The sequence below is a fragment of the Cheilinus undulatus genome, linkage group 2, assembly GCF_018320785.1.
Source record: "Cheilinus undulatus linkage group 2, ASM1832078v1, whole genome shotgun sequence".
NCBI lineage: Eukaryota > Metazoa > Chordata > Actinopteri > Labriformes > Labridae > Cheilinus > Cheilinus undulatus.
The window spans coordinates 44,044,262-44,061,954 of NC_054866.1; the positions used below are offsets into that span (position 1 = coordinate 44,044,262).

Here is a 17,693-nt window from a genome sequence, read left to right on the forward strand (position 1 = left end):
AAATAACACTCCTTACAGTGTATTTACAACAGTGAGGGTGAAAAGATGTTAAACCTGCCCTTCTTGGTTTGCAATGTGAACAATTCCAGGGCAAGCATTAGCCAGGAAGGCCACTTTGAACAGCTTTTCTCCCTCATTATGTGAGATTCGTCAATGAAACCAAAACGTTTGTGAAGTCTTTAGCGAATACACTTTATGGAGAGCCATTTTTGTTAAACAGAGTCCACATTATTATCAAGAAGTAGATAATCAGTGAAGGTGGGCAGGGCTGAACAGCACGCCTCTAGTCATCATCTTTTGTAATTATTTTAACTGAGATCCCCCAGGCAAAGGGATTTACATACTATGCATTTAAAGTACAACAAGAATAAGTCATAATCTAGCCTTAGTTTCAAATAAGTTGCTATGTCAATGCCTATCACCAATGGAAAGAGGTTGCTTCTAGTTAAAAGTAGGATTAAAAAGAGCCATTTATGTTCCTCTTGTTATATACAAAAAAGCATTTCATTTTTTGGTACCCTTGCTGAAAATATGTCTTAATCAAGGGGATAATTTGTTTTTTTTGGTCTAATTTTTTTGCCTCGTTTCGAACGTTGCCTTTTTCAAATGCACTTGCAGTCTTTGTGTCCTTGATTCTAATGTCTTGTTGCTGTTCAGTACTATTGTGAGTAATGTGCTGCCTGTACTTAATAAAAAGTTAGATATGTGCATTGAACTAAAAGATAATTCCTCCTTAATGATTTCTAGTCTAGTGGCAAGTGGTGACACTGAGAGACCTCCTCAAATATCCACCTTGGACATCATTTGTCTTTTTACCGTATTTAAAAAGTCAAAGGCCTCCTGCTGCAGGCATCATCATGCACTAAAGCTAAGTATATTTTCTGTCTTTGTGCCTGCTCTTAGTTCTGATATAAAAAAAACAAGATGATACTTGACTCTACATGGCAGTAAAACACCACAGTCACATCACTGTGTGAAGCTTTTGAAAAACATAATAACGTATGCACACAGAGCCAGAAACCTGCAGTTAAACCAAATAAAGTGTCATCACAGATGGGAGCCTCACTCGTCAAATGAGTATAGGCTTCCTCCACATCTTGGAGCAAGTCCTAGCAGGTTCACTGACTGGGCAAAACCAGACATGTTGGTGAAGGAGGGGCAACAAAACTCACAGCTATAATACCTCGAGCATTTACACCAAGTTTTTGGTAAGACAGTTAAAGAAACATTTGATAAATAGCTCCTTTATGTGATGAAGAATAAAAACAGTAGCTTGATCCTAATAGTGCTAAGGACTTTATCAAAGAAGCAGTAGTAAAGATGCAATTGCATCAGAAGACTGGAGGCCCTCTGGCAGAGGCTCACCTTGTTGAGCCTGTAGGTTGAGTCGACTGCAAAAGGCATAATGGTCCTTTCTGCAGCCATCAAAGAAAACAAACACACCTTCTTCCTTGAGCGTTGCAACACCTCTCTCTATAAACTTTTTCTGTCCTTGGTCCATGATTGCATCTCTGAGGAAAGACAAACACTACCAAACAAACTGCACACAGTCAGCTCATCCACAAGTTAACAACAGCATTTATTCTGTGCTACTTTGATATGGTTTGAAAATAGTTTCAATCTATAATTTTACTTGAATAGATAAATACAGAATGAAACAGTGTTGATAAAAATGTGTCCTGCACCTGTCTATAGAGTATATTTCATGTCCATTTCAAGTCCAGTCATTCATTGCCAGTAAGATGGGTATTTTTTCATTGGTGAATTAAAAGTAAACACAAAGATGTGTCATTCTCAAAGGCACTTAAAATTTGAATGTTTAAGTGCAGAGGTTCTCAACTGATTTAAGAGCAGGACCCCTCATCACCCATTTAAGACGAAATCATGACCTAAATCTTCAAAAATTTTCAACCACTCACAATTACTCAATTTCCTATGACAATATGTAAATACCAGGGTTGTAAAAAGATACATTTTTTTCATCGAGATTAATCTCAGAATTTCTGGAGTTAATCGTGATTAATCCCATTGTTTTTATAGCATTTTAAATTTCCACTATTTTGCATTTTAAATCTTTTTTTGGTCATTTTTCAGTTTTCTAATGTGTTAAACTAAGAGTATTTGACTTCCTGTTTAGATATGGACCTCCTTTTATTGGTAGATCATAGATTTTAACAAGATCTTAACTGCAGAAAAAATAACATGTTATGGGTTGAAAATGAAATAAGAGAACATTAAAAAGGTTTAGATGACTTTTGACTTGTCCACTGAGCTGAAAATTAAGCATGAGATTAATCGCGATTAAAAAAAAATAGTGTACTAATTGTGGACCTTGATTAATTACTATTAACTTCATCAATCTTGACAGCCCTAGTCAATAGTGGTTGTTTTCTTGAGATTGCAAGATATCATGGGAAAACCAGTCTTTCCCTACACTCTCTCCTCATATGTACTGAATATTATGCCAAAATGGAGTAAAATAAAATGTATGGCTATGTGTCCAACTAGTAGGGCTCAACAATATATTGTGCAGCAATTGCAAAGGTAATATCACATTGCATCAGATATGCAATATAAAGTCATGTGACTTGCAGCACGTCACGCTGCTACTATTGTCTTATTTGATGAAATCCAAAACTGCCAATTTTCTTGTTTTTTGAGTAATCTATACCAAACTCCTGTCTGATATCACCATCAGTAATCAGAGAACTGAGTAACGTGCATGCAGAGTCTGTATGTCTTCTGTTTGTACAGGCTACAGGTGACACTGCTACCATCACAGATACACCAGCATGATGCTCCAGGAAGATGCTAAATTAAGCAAGGCTTAATTCAAAATTTGATTAATATGCATAAGAAGGCATTGCACTTATCCACTTATACTTAAGAGAGAAAAAATATTGCAAGGTGGGGTTTCCGTACATAACAGACCTTTTGCCAAAATTCTTCCAAACACATACAAAACCCACTGAAAATGCTCTGTAACCTACTTTTGGGTCAATACCAATTAGTTGAGAACCAATGCTTTAGTAAATTAAAAAAAAAGCCTATGTTTTTGTGACATTTGCTTGTCCATGCACAGGGAAAACATAAAAACTAACTTCCACTCACCAACCCAAAACTGTTATGTGGTTATTTTTGCTGACATTTTTTTGCTGTTCCTACAGTCCATCACTGAAGATCCTTAAGCTCATGAAGTTTCTCTGGTGGGTAAACTAGGATAAAAAGCAGAACTAACCCACTTCACAGGATAATAAAGATAATAAAGTGCTAGTGTATGGGGTATGAAGCAAGAAAGAAAGAGGCATCTTCAAGTCAGAACTTCTTTTGGTATCGATTACGGCTGTGAGCTGAGGATGCACGGCGCCTTTGATGGTTTGTGACTTTCACTTCTCTCGTCTGAAAAGAGTAAATGAAGTTAAGTCACACAAGTTGCTTATTTGTTGAGCCGGTTGGTAAATCTTTCAAAAACTCATACTTACAGAAGGTGCATCAACCAGAACAAGGCCTTGTGTGCCAATATTTGTCCCCACATGTTCCCGCACACCTACAAACAGGAATAGATGGGCTTGGTTAATTTTCATTTAGATGAGAGAATATTTTTACCTTTGTGTTTGATCTGTTTTGTACTAACACAAAAGGACTTGGTAAAATATCACATTTTAAGATATACTATATATTAACAGATTTTCAAACGAGGTATAGAGTAGAGTAGGCTATCTGTACTGTGCCAAAGTGTCTTTGACCCCAAAGTCCTGTTTGGTTCATTAGTGCAGGTGTTCCCAAACTTTTCAGACTCTGAGCCCTAAAATAGCAGCGTCATAGACCCTCACCGTTCTCAGAGGTGGTTAAGACATATGATGGTACACAAATCCTCAAATGTCTATTTTAAGGAGTTTTTGTAAACATTACTTATATCCTTGCACAATATTTTACTAAATAACAGTGGTTTGATTTAAATTTGAACTCATTTTAAGGATTTTTTTCAATAATGGATAAATATACCACTTTGTTATTTCAAATTTTATTTTTTTATTATCAATTAATTAATTTAATAAATTATTTTGAAGTATCCTGCAACTCACCCTTATTGTCTCACAACCCCCTTAGGGGATCAGACAATTCAGTGAATAAAGTTTGTGAGGAAAATCAGGCTGGCAACTCACTGAGTGTGTCAATCAGTGCAGTGCCAGGTGTGTGTCAATCAGGGCAGTGCCAGGTGTGGCTCAATCACCGCACCACCAGGTGTATGTGGCATTTGCCACTGATTGGGGCCAGGTGTGGCAAACTTATATATACTCCTGGGCTGCAGCACTCTGTGCTGACTCATTATCTCACCATCGGAGGTATTGAGAGCATCTCCCTGTGTTCCTTCTTGAGAGTGTGAAAGTTAAAGGTCACCTAAGCATTATGTAATTTATTACTTGTCTATGCTCTATGAGAATAACCAGTTGCCCCTGGATTAAGATTATTGTGCTGGAACGCATTAACCAGTGTTTTGGTTCTCCTTTTCACACCAGTCTGGTGATCTTTGTTTTCTTTCATCTGAAGATAGATTTCTCAGTCTCCCTAGTAGTTTGTGTTCATTTCAGCTGCATGGCAGCAGTGGTTTAGTCTCCCCTTTTCTCAGTATTGTCAAGAACGGAAGTTTTTTGGTTGTGGGCTAGTTTTCTGGAGCATTTGTTTCCCCCCTTTTCCCATTTATCGCTTGCGATTTAGTGGTTATCCTTCTAGGATAACTTTTAGAAACCTGTTGTCTGCAGTTGTGTCCCACTGCCCCTCCAACCTGACAAAAGTTACTGTCATGTTGTCTGTATATTTCACTCTTGTGCTGACTTCGAGGCTGTGTCTTGCAAACTGCATGATCTAAGTATTGATTGATATTGATTATTTTGAGTTATTTAGTTTAATTAAAGGAACATTTTTATTTAATATATACATTTTTGCCACAATGGTATTTTTGTAATGTCATTTCTCATGTACATGTTGTCACTGTGTAGCTGTGACATTTGGCATTCATCCCATATTAATCTGACTTTGCAATGACTTTGTTTTTGTCATTTTTGATATAATTTTTGGTCCATATCACCCAGCTCTAACTACAAACAGACTTACAGCTCAGCTGGTGGTTGAGTCTGTCCAGAGAGAGGAGGATTTTCTGCTCTTCTAGAGAAATGGTGAGCCCCTGCTGCTGGCTGCGCTGATGCACCGCTCCAGGTCTCTGTGTTTGGGATGTTTCCATGACAGCTACATTGACCCTTTCTTCCAGTAGGCCTTCCGTATGCACTTCACCCTGGTGTAACTCGGCTGCACTCTCCAAGCCTGAGAGAGCAAACAAACGCAGGATGCATGTCTTCCTGATGGATGCTTAAATGACTGAGGATGCTATGGGTGCAGAATAGTCATTTAAAACTTTGGGGTACTTTGTTTCTTCTTCAGTTTAACATCTAATATGATGCAGGAGGGAAGCATAATGTAATGTTGTACTTAACTGAAGTCTGAAATTGTGGTCATACTGCTGAGTAAGAAGTTACAAGTTTGATATAACTCTTAATTTGAATACTAACACATGACAGTTGACACAGTACCTTTATCCTGTAAGGCAATGCTGTACACTGCAGAAAATGATCTGACAGGCTCTGCTGTCTGTTTCATCAGCTATAACAACAAAACAAACACTTGTTAGGTCGTTAAAGTCTTAGATTAACCTTACATAACACTGATCAAACCAACTGTACACAGCCCAGATTTTGGTTAAGAGGCATAAAGCATAACGGGTAGAGCAAGCTAAAAACAAAAACATTATGCCTCAACGCTTTTCATGTAAAACACTGACAACTCAAGTCCAGCTGGAAAGTCTTGTCTTGAGCAGCAAAAACTGTAGTGTGAAGTCAGTTTTACTAACAGAAAGGCCAGCATGAAAGGGACTGCAAAACTGATTCAACAAGTTCAAACACACACCCCTTTACTGATCTTTAGCAATCATTCACACTCCCCCATTTCCCACAGGGCAACTGCAAGCATGTACCTGAGAGGGCTGAGGAAACTTTCTGTTCCCTGAGCCAGGTGGCGGCGGTCTGCTCGGCTCCACGCAGGGTTTCCTAACACCTTTACTACTATCAGGAGCCTGTCTTCTTAGCAGGGCTTTGGCTGAAAGAAGACACGTCTACTGAAATCATGGTGATTACATAAAACATAAGCAAACATAAGACATGATAATAGTGACTAGAACCTGATGAGTCAAGAAAGGCTGTTTTCACATAAGCAACTATTTACAAATGATAAATTGGTTGGAAAAATCAGCAGAAATGTTCATATCTTGTGGTAGCTAGTAGCTTAAATTCATAAGAATGTAGGACAGGCTTTTATAAGTAGGGATTGGAATTGATAAGATTTTAATTGATATCAATACCATTGTCAGTTTTTCTTATCGATTCAATTCTTTATCGATTCCCTTTCAATTCCTTTTTCCATTTTTTGAGAAAATGAAGCCACACTTTTGACCCCTTTAGCCTGTTTCTGTGACTGTCCACCTTGTTTACTTCCTTGACTTCTCTGTTCTCGTTTGCCCTGGCAGCCTCTCGTGCGACCATGTTTTTCAAGGCTTGTGGAAGTAAGGCATTGATAAGGGAATTGTTAAGATTAAATGTAAATGTCGATTGGTTGAACCATTTGGAACCAGTTCTCAATTCCCATCCCCATTTATAAGCAGCTGGCTTCTGCCTAGGCCTATTCAATCACTGCATATAATATGACCGTTGATCTTATCTAAACTTTATACTGTGTACAATTGTTTTATTTTGTATGATGAATGCAAACACAGCGTGACTTGTTTTACAGATTGCAGAGGTTTTTGTAAGTTTACTGTACAATAAGCTTTTTAAAAAGAGATGTGTTTCTGTTGTAAGGGTTAAACTATCAAAAGTCATGTACTCCTGCTACTACTACAATCGGATAAATTATACATTACCATCCTTGGAGGATAAGGCACTGCGGACACTGAACCAGAGCTGTGAGATCTCCTCATCTGTTGGAGTGCTATCTAAACGGATGCCTTTTTCACTGAACACCATCCCTCTTCTGCTTCCGCCCTGAGTTTCCTGGTCACCTGAGCTGGGTGTACTCTGCATGTTGACCTCTGAGACAGGGCATGTATACAAGGGTTGCACTGGTGTGTACAAAACAGTATTATCTGTTCTTATTACACTATGTGTGCAAGGTAAGAAAAAGCCTTCTGAGTTGTCCTTGCTTAGAGTCTGCTCCACTCTCAAAGCGTGTTTACTGTTGACACTTGCATGATCCGTGCCATATGGACCCTTAGTGATGTATAGCTGCTTCTCTTCCTTGTCTGCTGATTGCATCCTCGGAGGTGGACGCGGTACCATGATTTTCCCCTGGGTTTTGGCAACCTGACTCACCTCGGTGGCAGATTGAGGTCGTATGACAGTGCCCTTTCTAGCCCGGGAGGAAACAGGACCCGCTCCGACTCTAGCAGAGCGCTCTCTCCGAGGGACCTTGGGGCCACCAGGCCTGGTGCTGCTCCACGGCACCTTGACCTCATCTGCTCGTTCCTGGGGCAGGCTGACTTGAACCCCAACATCTGCCCACGCTTGCTTTGTAAAGTGATAACCAGTGGAGGCTGGGGGGGTTGTGTTTTGTCCAAGCTTCGAAGCCCCTGAGACTGTAGAGAGGCTTAGCTGGTGGTCCTCTGAGCTGTTCTTCGACTCAGAAAGACTGATAGACTTGTAATTCCTCTGCTTTAATTCATCCTGTTTGTTGTCCTCTTTTCCCATGTGAACCTCATCAAACCATCGCAGCTTCTTCTTGACAGTGCTGTTTCTCTCCACTTCTCTATTTTTTGCTTGAGTCAGTTCTACGCTATCTCTGATTGCTAGTGCTACTTGTTTTGCAAACATCAAGTTCCCTGAGCCATACGCACATGTGGTGTCCCCTGATATATACTTAGATTGCTTTTTAAGGATTCCTTTAATGAATCTGACTGAGTGAGGCGTCCCCACTGAAACAGGCACATTTTGAGCTCCCTCTTCAGGACACTTAAGGCACTTCACTGAGTCTGACTGAATATTAGACAATACAGCATTAACAGACTTTTCCATTTTAGGCTCCAAGTTTGAAACCTTATTCAGGTTGTTAAAGGAAACACTCGGCTCTATCTTGGAAGACATATTGTGGTTTTCTTTATGTGTTTGCAGAAGAGTCCCTTCTCCTGTGGCATTATTTGTTGTGCTGTTGTTCATAAGAATATTTGACCTATCAGGATCCTCAAACAAAATATCTTTACTATTCCCATTTTTGGCAGGCAAAATGATTTCTGTAGCTGAAGGATGTTTCAGTTGTCTGCCATCATGGCCCATCGGCTTTTTGACATCCAACAGAGCCTCCTCTTTAGGACATAAAGACTTAAATGCTGTGTCATTGGGAGGAAGTCTATTTGTGATAATTATGTTGTCAGTGGGACTATTTTGTGAGAAGTTCAGTTCGAAGTGCTCTCGGCCTGTGCTCATTATTTCACTGAGTGCTAATAAGTTGCAGTTCTTCAAAATAGGCCGGCTCTCAGCCTTAGGTGTTGGCTCAGAGGATGTGAACCCCCAAGATGCTTTAGAGGAGTGCATTTTGTCATTAGGTGTGTCATAGTCATCTTGTTCCTGCTGCTTAGGTTCTTGCAGTTTTCTTGATTGAGGTGCATTATCGCCAAGAAGCATCATTACTGAAAAAGGAGTTAAGTCTGATGCTGGATACAAATCCTTTTGCTCTCTCTGGTCTGGATTCGGCTTCTCTAAGTTGAGCAGTAGTGATGAATATGATGACTGTAGGTGTTTTGGACTAAGGTTGGGGTCTTCATTCTCCAAACTGTCCTTACTTGAAAGGCTTTCAGAGTAACAGCAATCAGACAGATGGCTGTCCTGGAATAAGGAAACAAATGAGACAGTGAGAAGGAAACTATATGATTTTTAATAATGCGATGAGATACAAAAGCAGGTGGTTTAAACCACCTGATTGCACCATGGTAAACTCAACTTGTTCTACTAAAATGTTCAGTAATAGGGATAATTTGTGAACTTGTTTGATCAAAATACTGTTTAAACACTCTACATAGTAGGGATACATATTAACCCAGACATGTACCCTTTAGTGCAGGTAATCATAAGATTGCACATTTTCTTTTTGGGTATGAGATAAAATATATAGAGAAAAAGGATGATTAGAACTTTAAAACCTGCATTATTGGTGACACTGGAACAGAGCATAAGTTGATATGAAAATGCTTCACAGAGACAAATACTCGACTTCAACAGCTGACACAATGAGCAGCTAGCAGGTTGAGTATTTTGTAAATAAAGAGCCTTATGGTCCTCTCCAACATGACTTAAAATGACTAATACTGCTGAATAAGAGCCAGAAAAGCAAACAATTTGCTTAATTTACCATAGCAAGGGTGATGACAGGGATGTTGGTAGTTTCACCTCTTGTTTCTACTGCCCCCTAGTGGCTCAAAAAGTAGGTTCCTTTAGGTTTAAACTATGCTTTCACAAGAGTGAAATTACATGCCTTCTTGATAAGGATTTTATGTTATTTACATTTATTTCTATAGGCCACGAAGAACTGTGCAGTAATCACATCACATCAACTTTATTTTCAGACCAATTAAGAAAACCATTTACTTTTATATTTTGGATTGAAATTTGGTTGCCGTGAGCCCCCGGGATAGAAGCAAACTTCTGAACACCTAAAACAGCCTATAGCTCTGTTCTGTAAAACCTCAGCTATTCACTCAAATGCAGTATGATTCAATATACAGGGACAAATTCATCAGAAAGTTGCTGGAAAGTAACATAGATCTTAACATACTTAAATCTTGCAGAAACCTTTCTGTCATTAAAAGATTTTATATTCTGAACATCCAGATTAATTATCCAACATACTTGTAGACTGGGAGCCTGGTGCTTTTCTTGAATCTTCTCAGTTTGTTGACCATTATTCAAGCAAGTCATGCTCTGCTCCTGCACCAGCTTTTTGTAGGCCTCAACAGCAGAGAGAGCTTGACAGGGAGTGTATTTAGAAACCGTGGGAGGCTTTGGAGAGGGAGTGCAGCTTCTTCAAAGCAAACAGCAAAATATTAAAATGATTCTTTCAGCCATACAAAAGCACATTACATCAGCTTTTAAAAAATTTGATACAAAATGCCTTTACTCCATCATCACAAAAAAATGAAAAACAGTTAGTATGTTTACATGCATTAAAAAGGTCTAATGTTGTGTCAGTTTGAAAATTCTCATATATCTTTGTTTGACTGAAATTGTAATAAATCAAATTTCTCCAAGATGGACGAACACACATAGATAATTTGGCTGGAGATCGATTTACTCTTGCATGCCTAAACCTCAAACTGGACAAGGCGTTCTGCGGATGTTCCACTGTCTTTGTGCCAGGCTTTGACCAGGATGTCCACATAAATACAAACCACAGTAGAGTTTGTGTGGCCTTAAGAAATCACCATATCTAGAGAGATATGCATTGCATTTTTGCCAGAAGTGCAGTTCAGAGTATATACAAAAAGTATAGAGCTGTCAAATTTTCATCATTCAAAATACAAACAGTTCACAGAGTGCTGTCTTGTCAGCAACCTGTTGCTAACTTAGCAACGACAGCAGGAAGAGAACAGAATAGGTTGTGTGCAGATCACGTCACATCACATTAAAGAACTACAGATGGGGGACAGGAAGTGATTTCTGCATATATAAATGCATAAATGCCAAAGTTTTGTGATGTGCTAACTGTTCAACTCGTGGAAAAACTGTGTTGAGCAACTTTTGAGTCCTGAAAGTAGTGGCACATTCAGGCAAGAGTTTCAGTATCTCCCAGAGATTGATTAAAAGCCTCTGTCTAAATACTGGCAAACTGGAGTCGGACAACGCTCACATATGGCCCATTTTCAAGTGGCCGGTTTGGTTCGGAAAAGTCTGTCACAGTTTGGCATTGTAAAACCTGATCTTGCATGTGTTTCTACAGCTAAAACCCACCTAGCCTTTTTTGTAGCAATGGAAGACCCATATCTTTTCAAAGAACCTGATCTTTTCGCTCAGCTCAGTAACCAAGAGTTGGTCTTTTGGTTCCAAATGGGAGCCATCTCCTGTTGTACATACAAAAGAGCCAGCTCAGCGAACTTTAGCTCAGTACAACACTCCTCCAGACTCTTGTCTCCCTTCATCAGTCAATATGCATAATAGAAGGCCTGCAAGACTTCCAGCCAAATCAGTTAATCTGTGGGGGGAAAAAAAACACCTTTTTGTAAAGTGTAGGGATAATACTCAATGTATGTAGAAATCTGCCGATGATAACTGCGCTTCATGAAGAGCTTTAACTTTCTATTGCTCCTTCATTCTGATTGATTCCTAACTGGTGTTCTTCACTTCCTGCCTCCCCAGCTGACTTTTACACATCATAAGGATCACATGACTGTAAACATCCAATAGTATCTAGCTGGAAGGGGGGATATCGTCACCTACCAAAGCAGAGGCATACGTTCTCTAGTCAATAAATCAATCCTCCAGCAGTCCATGTAAATTGGGACAAGTACAGTAGTTCAGTTAAATGGCCTAGTTGAGCTATACCTGCAGCTAAACTTAACTGTGCATGTAAACATTCTGAGTGTGTGGTTCTAAACCAACAGCAGTGATGGGCCTCTTTCTAGCATCTAAGAGCACATTGGGATGAAATAAGTATTAATCCGACTTTTTTACCTGCAAATGTTGGAGGTGCTGGACAACAAAGAGGATGGCTGGTTGTATGAAGATAAGGTGCCTTGAATTTGATTAAGTGCATCTTCAATATTTGGGACATTTCTTCTGACAGCTGAAACAGAATAAGGAGAACTTACAAAACAGCTGAAATGCTTCACAACCATAGAGTGAAATGTCTCCACAAGGTGTATGTAAAATCCTTCACTAACATTGTCTGCGTCTCTGAGATGGAGGTAGATGGGCTCTCTGGAATCGCTCGGTCGCATCCTGTACTCTCTGCCTGCGTTGCTGCAGCACGTTCTCTCTCAGCCGCTGCTCCTGCCGGTCCCACTGCTTCTGTCTTTCCTCAAGAGCCCTGAGATGGAGCACGAACGAGAGGAACATTTAATCTGATTAAATTTGGATAGGCAACGTTTTAGCTGAAGAAACCCGAGTCCTTTCCTTGATATATGTTTTCAACACAGTCATTAATAAATTAAAGCTCTCCCTCACAATAAAGCTGACAGACAATGCCAGGAATGACATCAACAGGGTCAATCAAGTTTAGATTACATTCATATTATACACAAAAAAGGGGTTTGGGGAGTTATCTCAACAAATTCAGTTTTGAGAACAAGAAAGATAAGGTAATCTATCCTCATTATGTTAGCACATACTAGGGCTGAATGATTTGCAAAAATAATAATATTATTAAGATTATTAAAGATTATTATTAGGTTCCTCAACTTATGCATTTTTCAACATATTCAAGCAATAAATCACTGTATATCATAACCTACATTCAGTCAGGAACACTCATCATACATTTAGCCATTTTATTGAAAAATGGATATGCAGTTTTACTTGGCAGAGAAGGCTCTGCTCTTGAGATGCTCCCTGGGTTAGACAAGCAGCTGACTTTGACTTTCCAGGGAAAACTAGAAACCCCCATATGGATGGATACATAAATGAAGATGTGTATTGTAAACAATGAAATTATTTCAGAAGCAATTAATCATAATAGCATAAAACTGAATATGAGGGTGCAACAAGCTTTAAGCTATAATGGAGGTGGCTGGGGTGGGAGAGGTGAAGCTGGCTCGCCCACTGCTACAATAGAATGAACTAGTTATTTTTGCTCATATTGCAAATTTGATACCAATTGCTTTATTAAAGGGGACTGTCATTTTTATGTCACTCATTTTGACTACAAAACAAAACATATATGCATGAAACACAAAAAGGAGGATTTTTGTAAACTATTATTTAAAAAATTGACACTTGCATGTTTTTAGAATGTGCATAAAATCTCTGCTGCAAAAAAGTGAATGTATTAAACTGCTATTTTGACGCATTTCAAGTGAAATATTGCCACTTCTGCGATTTGTAAATTGCAGCAGACTATATTGTGATTTAACCTAGTTTGCAATTAATTGCCCAGCCCTAGCACATACAGCAGTGCTTAAGTGGTAGCCCAGGCTTTATTTAAGCAGTCTACAAAATGGATAGTAAGGATATTGATAAACACATAAATTAAAACAACAATATTTCATCTTGTATTTAAGACTGCATGCTAACCTTCTGCATCTCTGATACACATACAAACATTATTCTGTCTCTTGAACAGATGCTGAAGTTCATCTTTATCATTAGTGTTTTGCTGCTTTTTCACCTTACATTTGATCCACAATTTATAAAACTGATGTTGAAAACCTATTAATTGTATTAAGTACTGAATTATTAGGACTTATAGGCTGTAAAAGTTAGATTATAGCATCAATTCCTCAAGAACTGTAACAGGCAATGTTTTGAGGCTATATCACAGAGGCCTTTTCTATTGTCTGGTTTTAAAATGTATACTTTTATTTTTCTTGCATGTGTTTTCATAATATTTTTAATTGTAGTCCTGCATTATTCACATGAAATAAAAATCATCAGCCTTACTTACAGCCAAATCTGTCCCTGGTATTACACAATAAATCTCTTTGCCACAAGCTCTGTGAAGCTCTTGGCTTAAAAAAGCACAAAAGGGTACTTTTAGCCACCTGTGACAAAGAAACGAAATTAGAAGTTTATTAATATCTGTCAGGGTTTAGGCCTCATGCAGAGCTGAACTTCGCAGCTTTAGGTGTCAGAGACGTGACACCTCAGTCCTGGATCTGACCAACAGTTACCCTCTGGGCCAGTAGATCTATTTCCAGGTCGAGACTGTAAAATCCTGTCAACAACATCCATGCCTGAAAGGCGTTAAGCTGCAGAAAGAAGCATAAGCTGTCTATCCAAGTAGTGCATTCCTGCCGTACACCAGAGAAAGCAGAATCGGTTTCCAGGAAGACGCTGACACAGAGAAATCTCTTAGAATAAAGAAAGTAGCTTAGGGTTAGGGTAACATGAGTGGACACATCCTTGAAGTGTTACAATTAAGTCAACAGTGCATAGTGATAAGACACTGAGAAAAACTGACTTCCTGCGTCGGTTTGTTTCCACTGAGAACTTCCGCGCTCGGGCTCTGCACAACTTCTGCTCTTCAACCAGGAGTTGTCTCTCATTTTCGAGGCCTCTTTCAGCTCCCAACCTTGAATTTCTGAAAGTGAGCAGCTAAGGAGAGCGGTCAGGGGTATCTGTAGACTACATGTAACAATGGACTTATGTGATATGTCATACTTTCAATTATTTTGATGCAGTCAGATGAAACTCAAACTAGCTACCACCTTACCTCCAATTAATCTGTACCAATTTAGTGTGGGAAAAAGCTTTTTGGGTTGGTTTTGGGTTTGAGAGAAACCTATCGCAAATAGTTATAGCTATTAAGGCTTCTTTATTATTAGTTTATTTCTCACACTTCATATGGTTATCTTAATATTGAACATGATCACACATCACACTTTTTCTCATGTCATGCAGGCTAAAGAAAGTGGACTTTAAGTTCAAAATAAGTTAAATTATAACTGAATGATTCACAAAGGTGGAAATGGTGCCAGACTATAGTGCTCAAGTTAAAGAACAGTTACCTTGGTTAAAATTTACTTAAAATTTGAGTAGAAGTAAAAGTACTGGTCTGTAAATATATTTAAGTAAAAGTAGAATGCAAGTCATTTCAAGTTTACTCAAAGAACTGAGCAACTTATTTTGATCTTTCCGTTGGGTACAATAACAAGATGATATTGGTCTACAACCAGTTTTGGTAATTTAAGGTGTGCCTTAACTTAAAATAAAGAAAGGAACTGTTTTGGGATAAAACGGGAATCATTCTCCCACTATATGCTACTGAGTATCGTGCTGTGAGAGTCAAACTACTAGCCAGTTTTGTGTTGTTGGCAGAAAGCTTGGATGTCCTCGTTCTGGCTTTAAGTTTTTAATTTTTTACACCAGTACTTAATGATTTTTGAAATGAAGTGAAGTACAATACTGCCCCCAAAAACATACTTCAGTAAAAGTGGCAAATTTAAAAGTACAAAAAAGTATAATTTAACTAAAAGGTTACTCAATTACAGTGATTTGAGCAGAGTCAAAAGTACTAACTACTTACATTTACTCAGATTACTGTAATTGAGTAGTTTTTTTGGGGGGTACTTGTACCTTTTTTTAGGACAGTTTGAAATCAGTAATTTTACATTTACTTCAGTAAGTTTTTACTGGAGTAACTGCACTTCACTTGAGTACAAAATTAAAACTCTGCACTAGATAATAGGGCTGTATGAGTTGAGAAAATAATCTATTTGGGTCTCATTTTTTCTTAAGTATTGCAATTACAATTAAATAATGCAATTATTCTTTGAGTTTCTCATCTTTTGTGTTTTTTTTTGACACACACAAGTGATAAACCATTTTACAGAATAACTAACACAATATTAGATACATTAAATGTAAAGTGTTCTTTCCTCTAGAGTCTAGACCAAACCTATATGTCTGGATGAAATCAGATGGTGTATGACTCAATAAGAATTGCATACTTTCATTTACTTTCTACAATCACATTAATAACTTGACTGTTCTGTTTAACTTACAACCTTGTGAGCAATCATCGTAACAGCATAACAAAGCTCCCTCAAACAAGTGCAATTTAAACATCGATATGAAAGTGTAACAAATAGAGCTGAATGATTTTGATGATTTGTCTAATTGTGATCATTCTGATTTCTTTCGCATGTTCAGTATGAACTGCTGAATTGAGGGAAAGTATCATTTCTATGTTGTTCTCTTTTCTGATAAGAAAACCATATGCAAGTTGAAGAAAAGAATGAATATTTGCACACTTTCCCAAAAAGAATGGCACTTGAGTGCTTGCATAATTTTAAGGGCATAACATCTCTGCTGCAAATAAATTGTTAAAGTGCTATTCTGACACCAATTTCAGGCTAAAGACATATTGCACCTTCCATAATTTGAAATTTGGTCCTGGTCCAAAGTCGAGACTCAATCTACAGGAGATCCGGAGTTTGCTGCCCCAGGAATGTTGGCAGATTCAGTAACATCTTCTGAATCCCTGCTTAAAACTCACTTTTACAGACTTATTTTTATGTGACGTCTCCTGTAAATATTTAATCATATTCAACACTCTTTTGTGTTGCTGCTCTTACTCTATCAATCCGTGCATTTTCCTTCTGCTGCTGTCCTCTGTTTTTAGTGAAATTACTTGTTCCACCTTTTCATCTGTTTTTAATCATCTTATCCTTATTCTATCTCAATTATGTGATGTCTTTTTTTATATAGGTTCTATTTTTTATAATCATATATAATCTTATGTTATATCATATAGCTTTTTACACATGATTTTCATCATTTACAACTTTGAATGTGAGTAACTGTAATTACTTACTTTCAGCACTGGTTGAACTATGTTGATTTCCAATATCTAAGCTTACATAAACTGACTAAATCTACTTGGAATAAAAAAAAAGAATAAATTTAAGCTGAAAATAGCTTTATATCATTTTTGGTCTATTGCCCAGCCCTAAGTTCTCATTAATATTACAGACTGACTTGTAAGCAGGTTTCATAACGGTGATTCACGGTTTTAATACTTTACAGAGCTACTCCTCTTCAACCGAAACATTTCTTTACAGAATGAATGACATTATTCAGTTCAAAGTTTGTAGGATACGAGTGATAGAAGAAGTTGTCTTGAAGAAACTGCATCCTCCGAGGCTGCTGCTTCGTGTAGACGCAGGACAGACATACAAGTTAAGGTCCCAATAGAGCCGTTAGCTAGCGGCTAACTTGTCTCGTTTGCTTCTTTCCTGCCAACGTCAACCGTCGTTACTCGTTCAACCATTTTCAGAACCATTCTGTAAGGGAAAGGGTCGACCCCACATCGCAACAACTTCAAATTAAAGTCTTGTCGGTCGGAGTGGTGCAGCGAAGTTGTCAATATTCTAGCTGCTTTACTCTAGTCTGGTCTGTGTTCAGTCCTTCTCTGATAGCAACAGAGGACGCAGTTCCTTGACGACGGAGTCAGCTCTGATCCCAACCGCCACGTCCAGCAGAGGACGCCATAACTACATGCCGCCTTCAGATGCACATAGAGTGTCGTAATATATTTTGTAATGTAAAACAGAATGGCAACAAAATTGGAAAAGGCACAGAATGCAAAATCAAACAAAACAAAACCAACTAGAGTAGCTGATTTACAAAGACAAAGCGTTCAGGCTCAAACGATGTCTGTGTTTTGGAAGGCTATAATTTTCATTTTCATTTTCATTTACAGCTCTGGTTATAACATATTCATAAACCGCTTGAATGTTTGTTTTATCACTGTATAATGATCACTTTTTCATTCTACGATCATAAAGATCTGATTGTATGTTCATTCCCTGTTGTGGGTCAGATCACTGTCAGTTATCTTTAGATTTAAAATAATTCTACATTTTAAGTGTTATTTTGGGAATATTCTACGCCCGTGAACGCACCTTTAATTTATATATCTAAGTGAGGTTCAGGCTGCAGCTCAGG

The 17,693-nt window shown here is 38.2% G+C and overlaps 1 protein-coding gene across 1 annotated transcript; it reads right to left on the minus strand.

Annotated features, from left to right (window-relative positions):
* Nucleotides 1-2,391: 2,391 nt before the first annotated feature.
* On the minus strand, nucleotides 2,392-17,070 carry cep126 (centrosomal protein 126). The gene is made up of 11 exons (XM_041796846.1): nucleotides 16,846-17,070; nucleotides 14,206-14,325; nucleotides 11,972-12,117; nucleotides 11,763-11,874; nucleotides 9,945-10,116; nucleotides 6,971-8,924; nucleotides 6,029-6,150; nucleotides 5,589-5,658; nucleotides 5,116-5,322; nucleotides 3,483-3,547; nucleotides 2,392-3,399 (listed from the first exon to the last, which is right to left on the minus strand). Exons 1-11 carry the CDS (start codon nucleotides 16,878-16,880, stop codon nucleotides 3,316-3,318), a joined length of 3,087 nt encoding a protein of 1,028 aa, XP_041652780.1. The 5' UTR covers nucleotides 16,881-17,070; the 3' UTR covers nucleotides 2,392-3,315.
* Nucleotides 17,071-17,693: the final 623 nt, after the last annotated feature.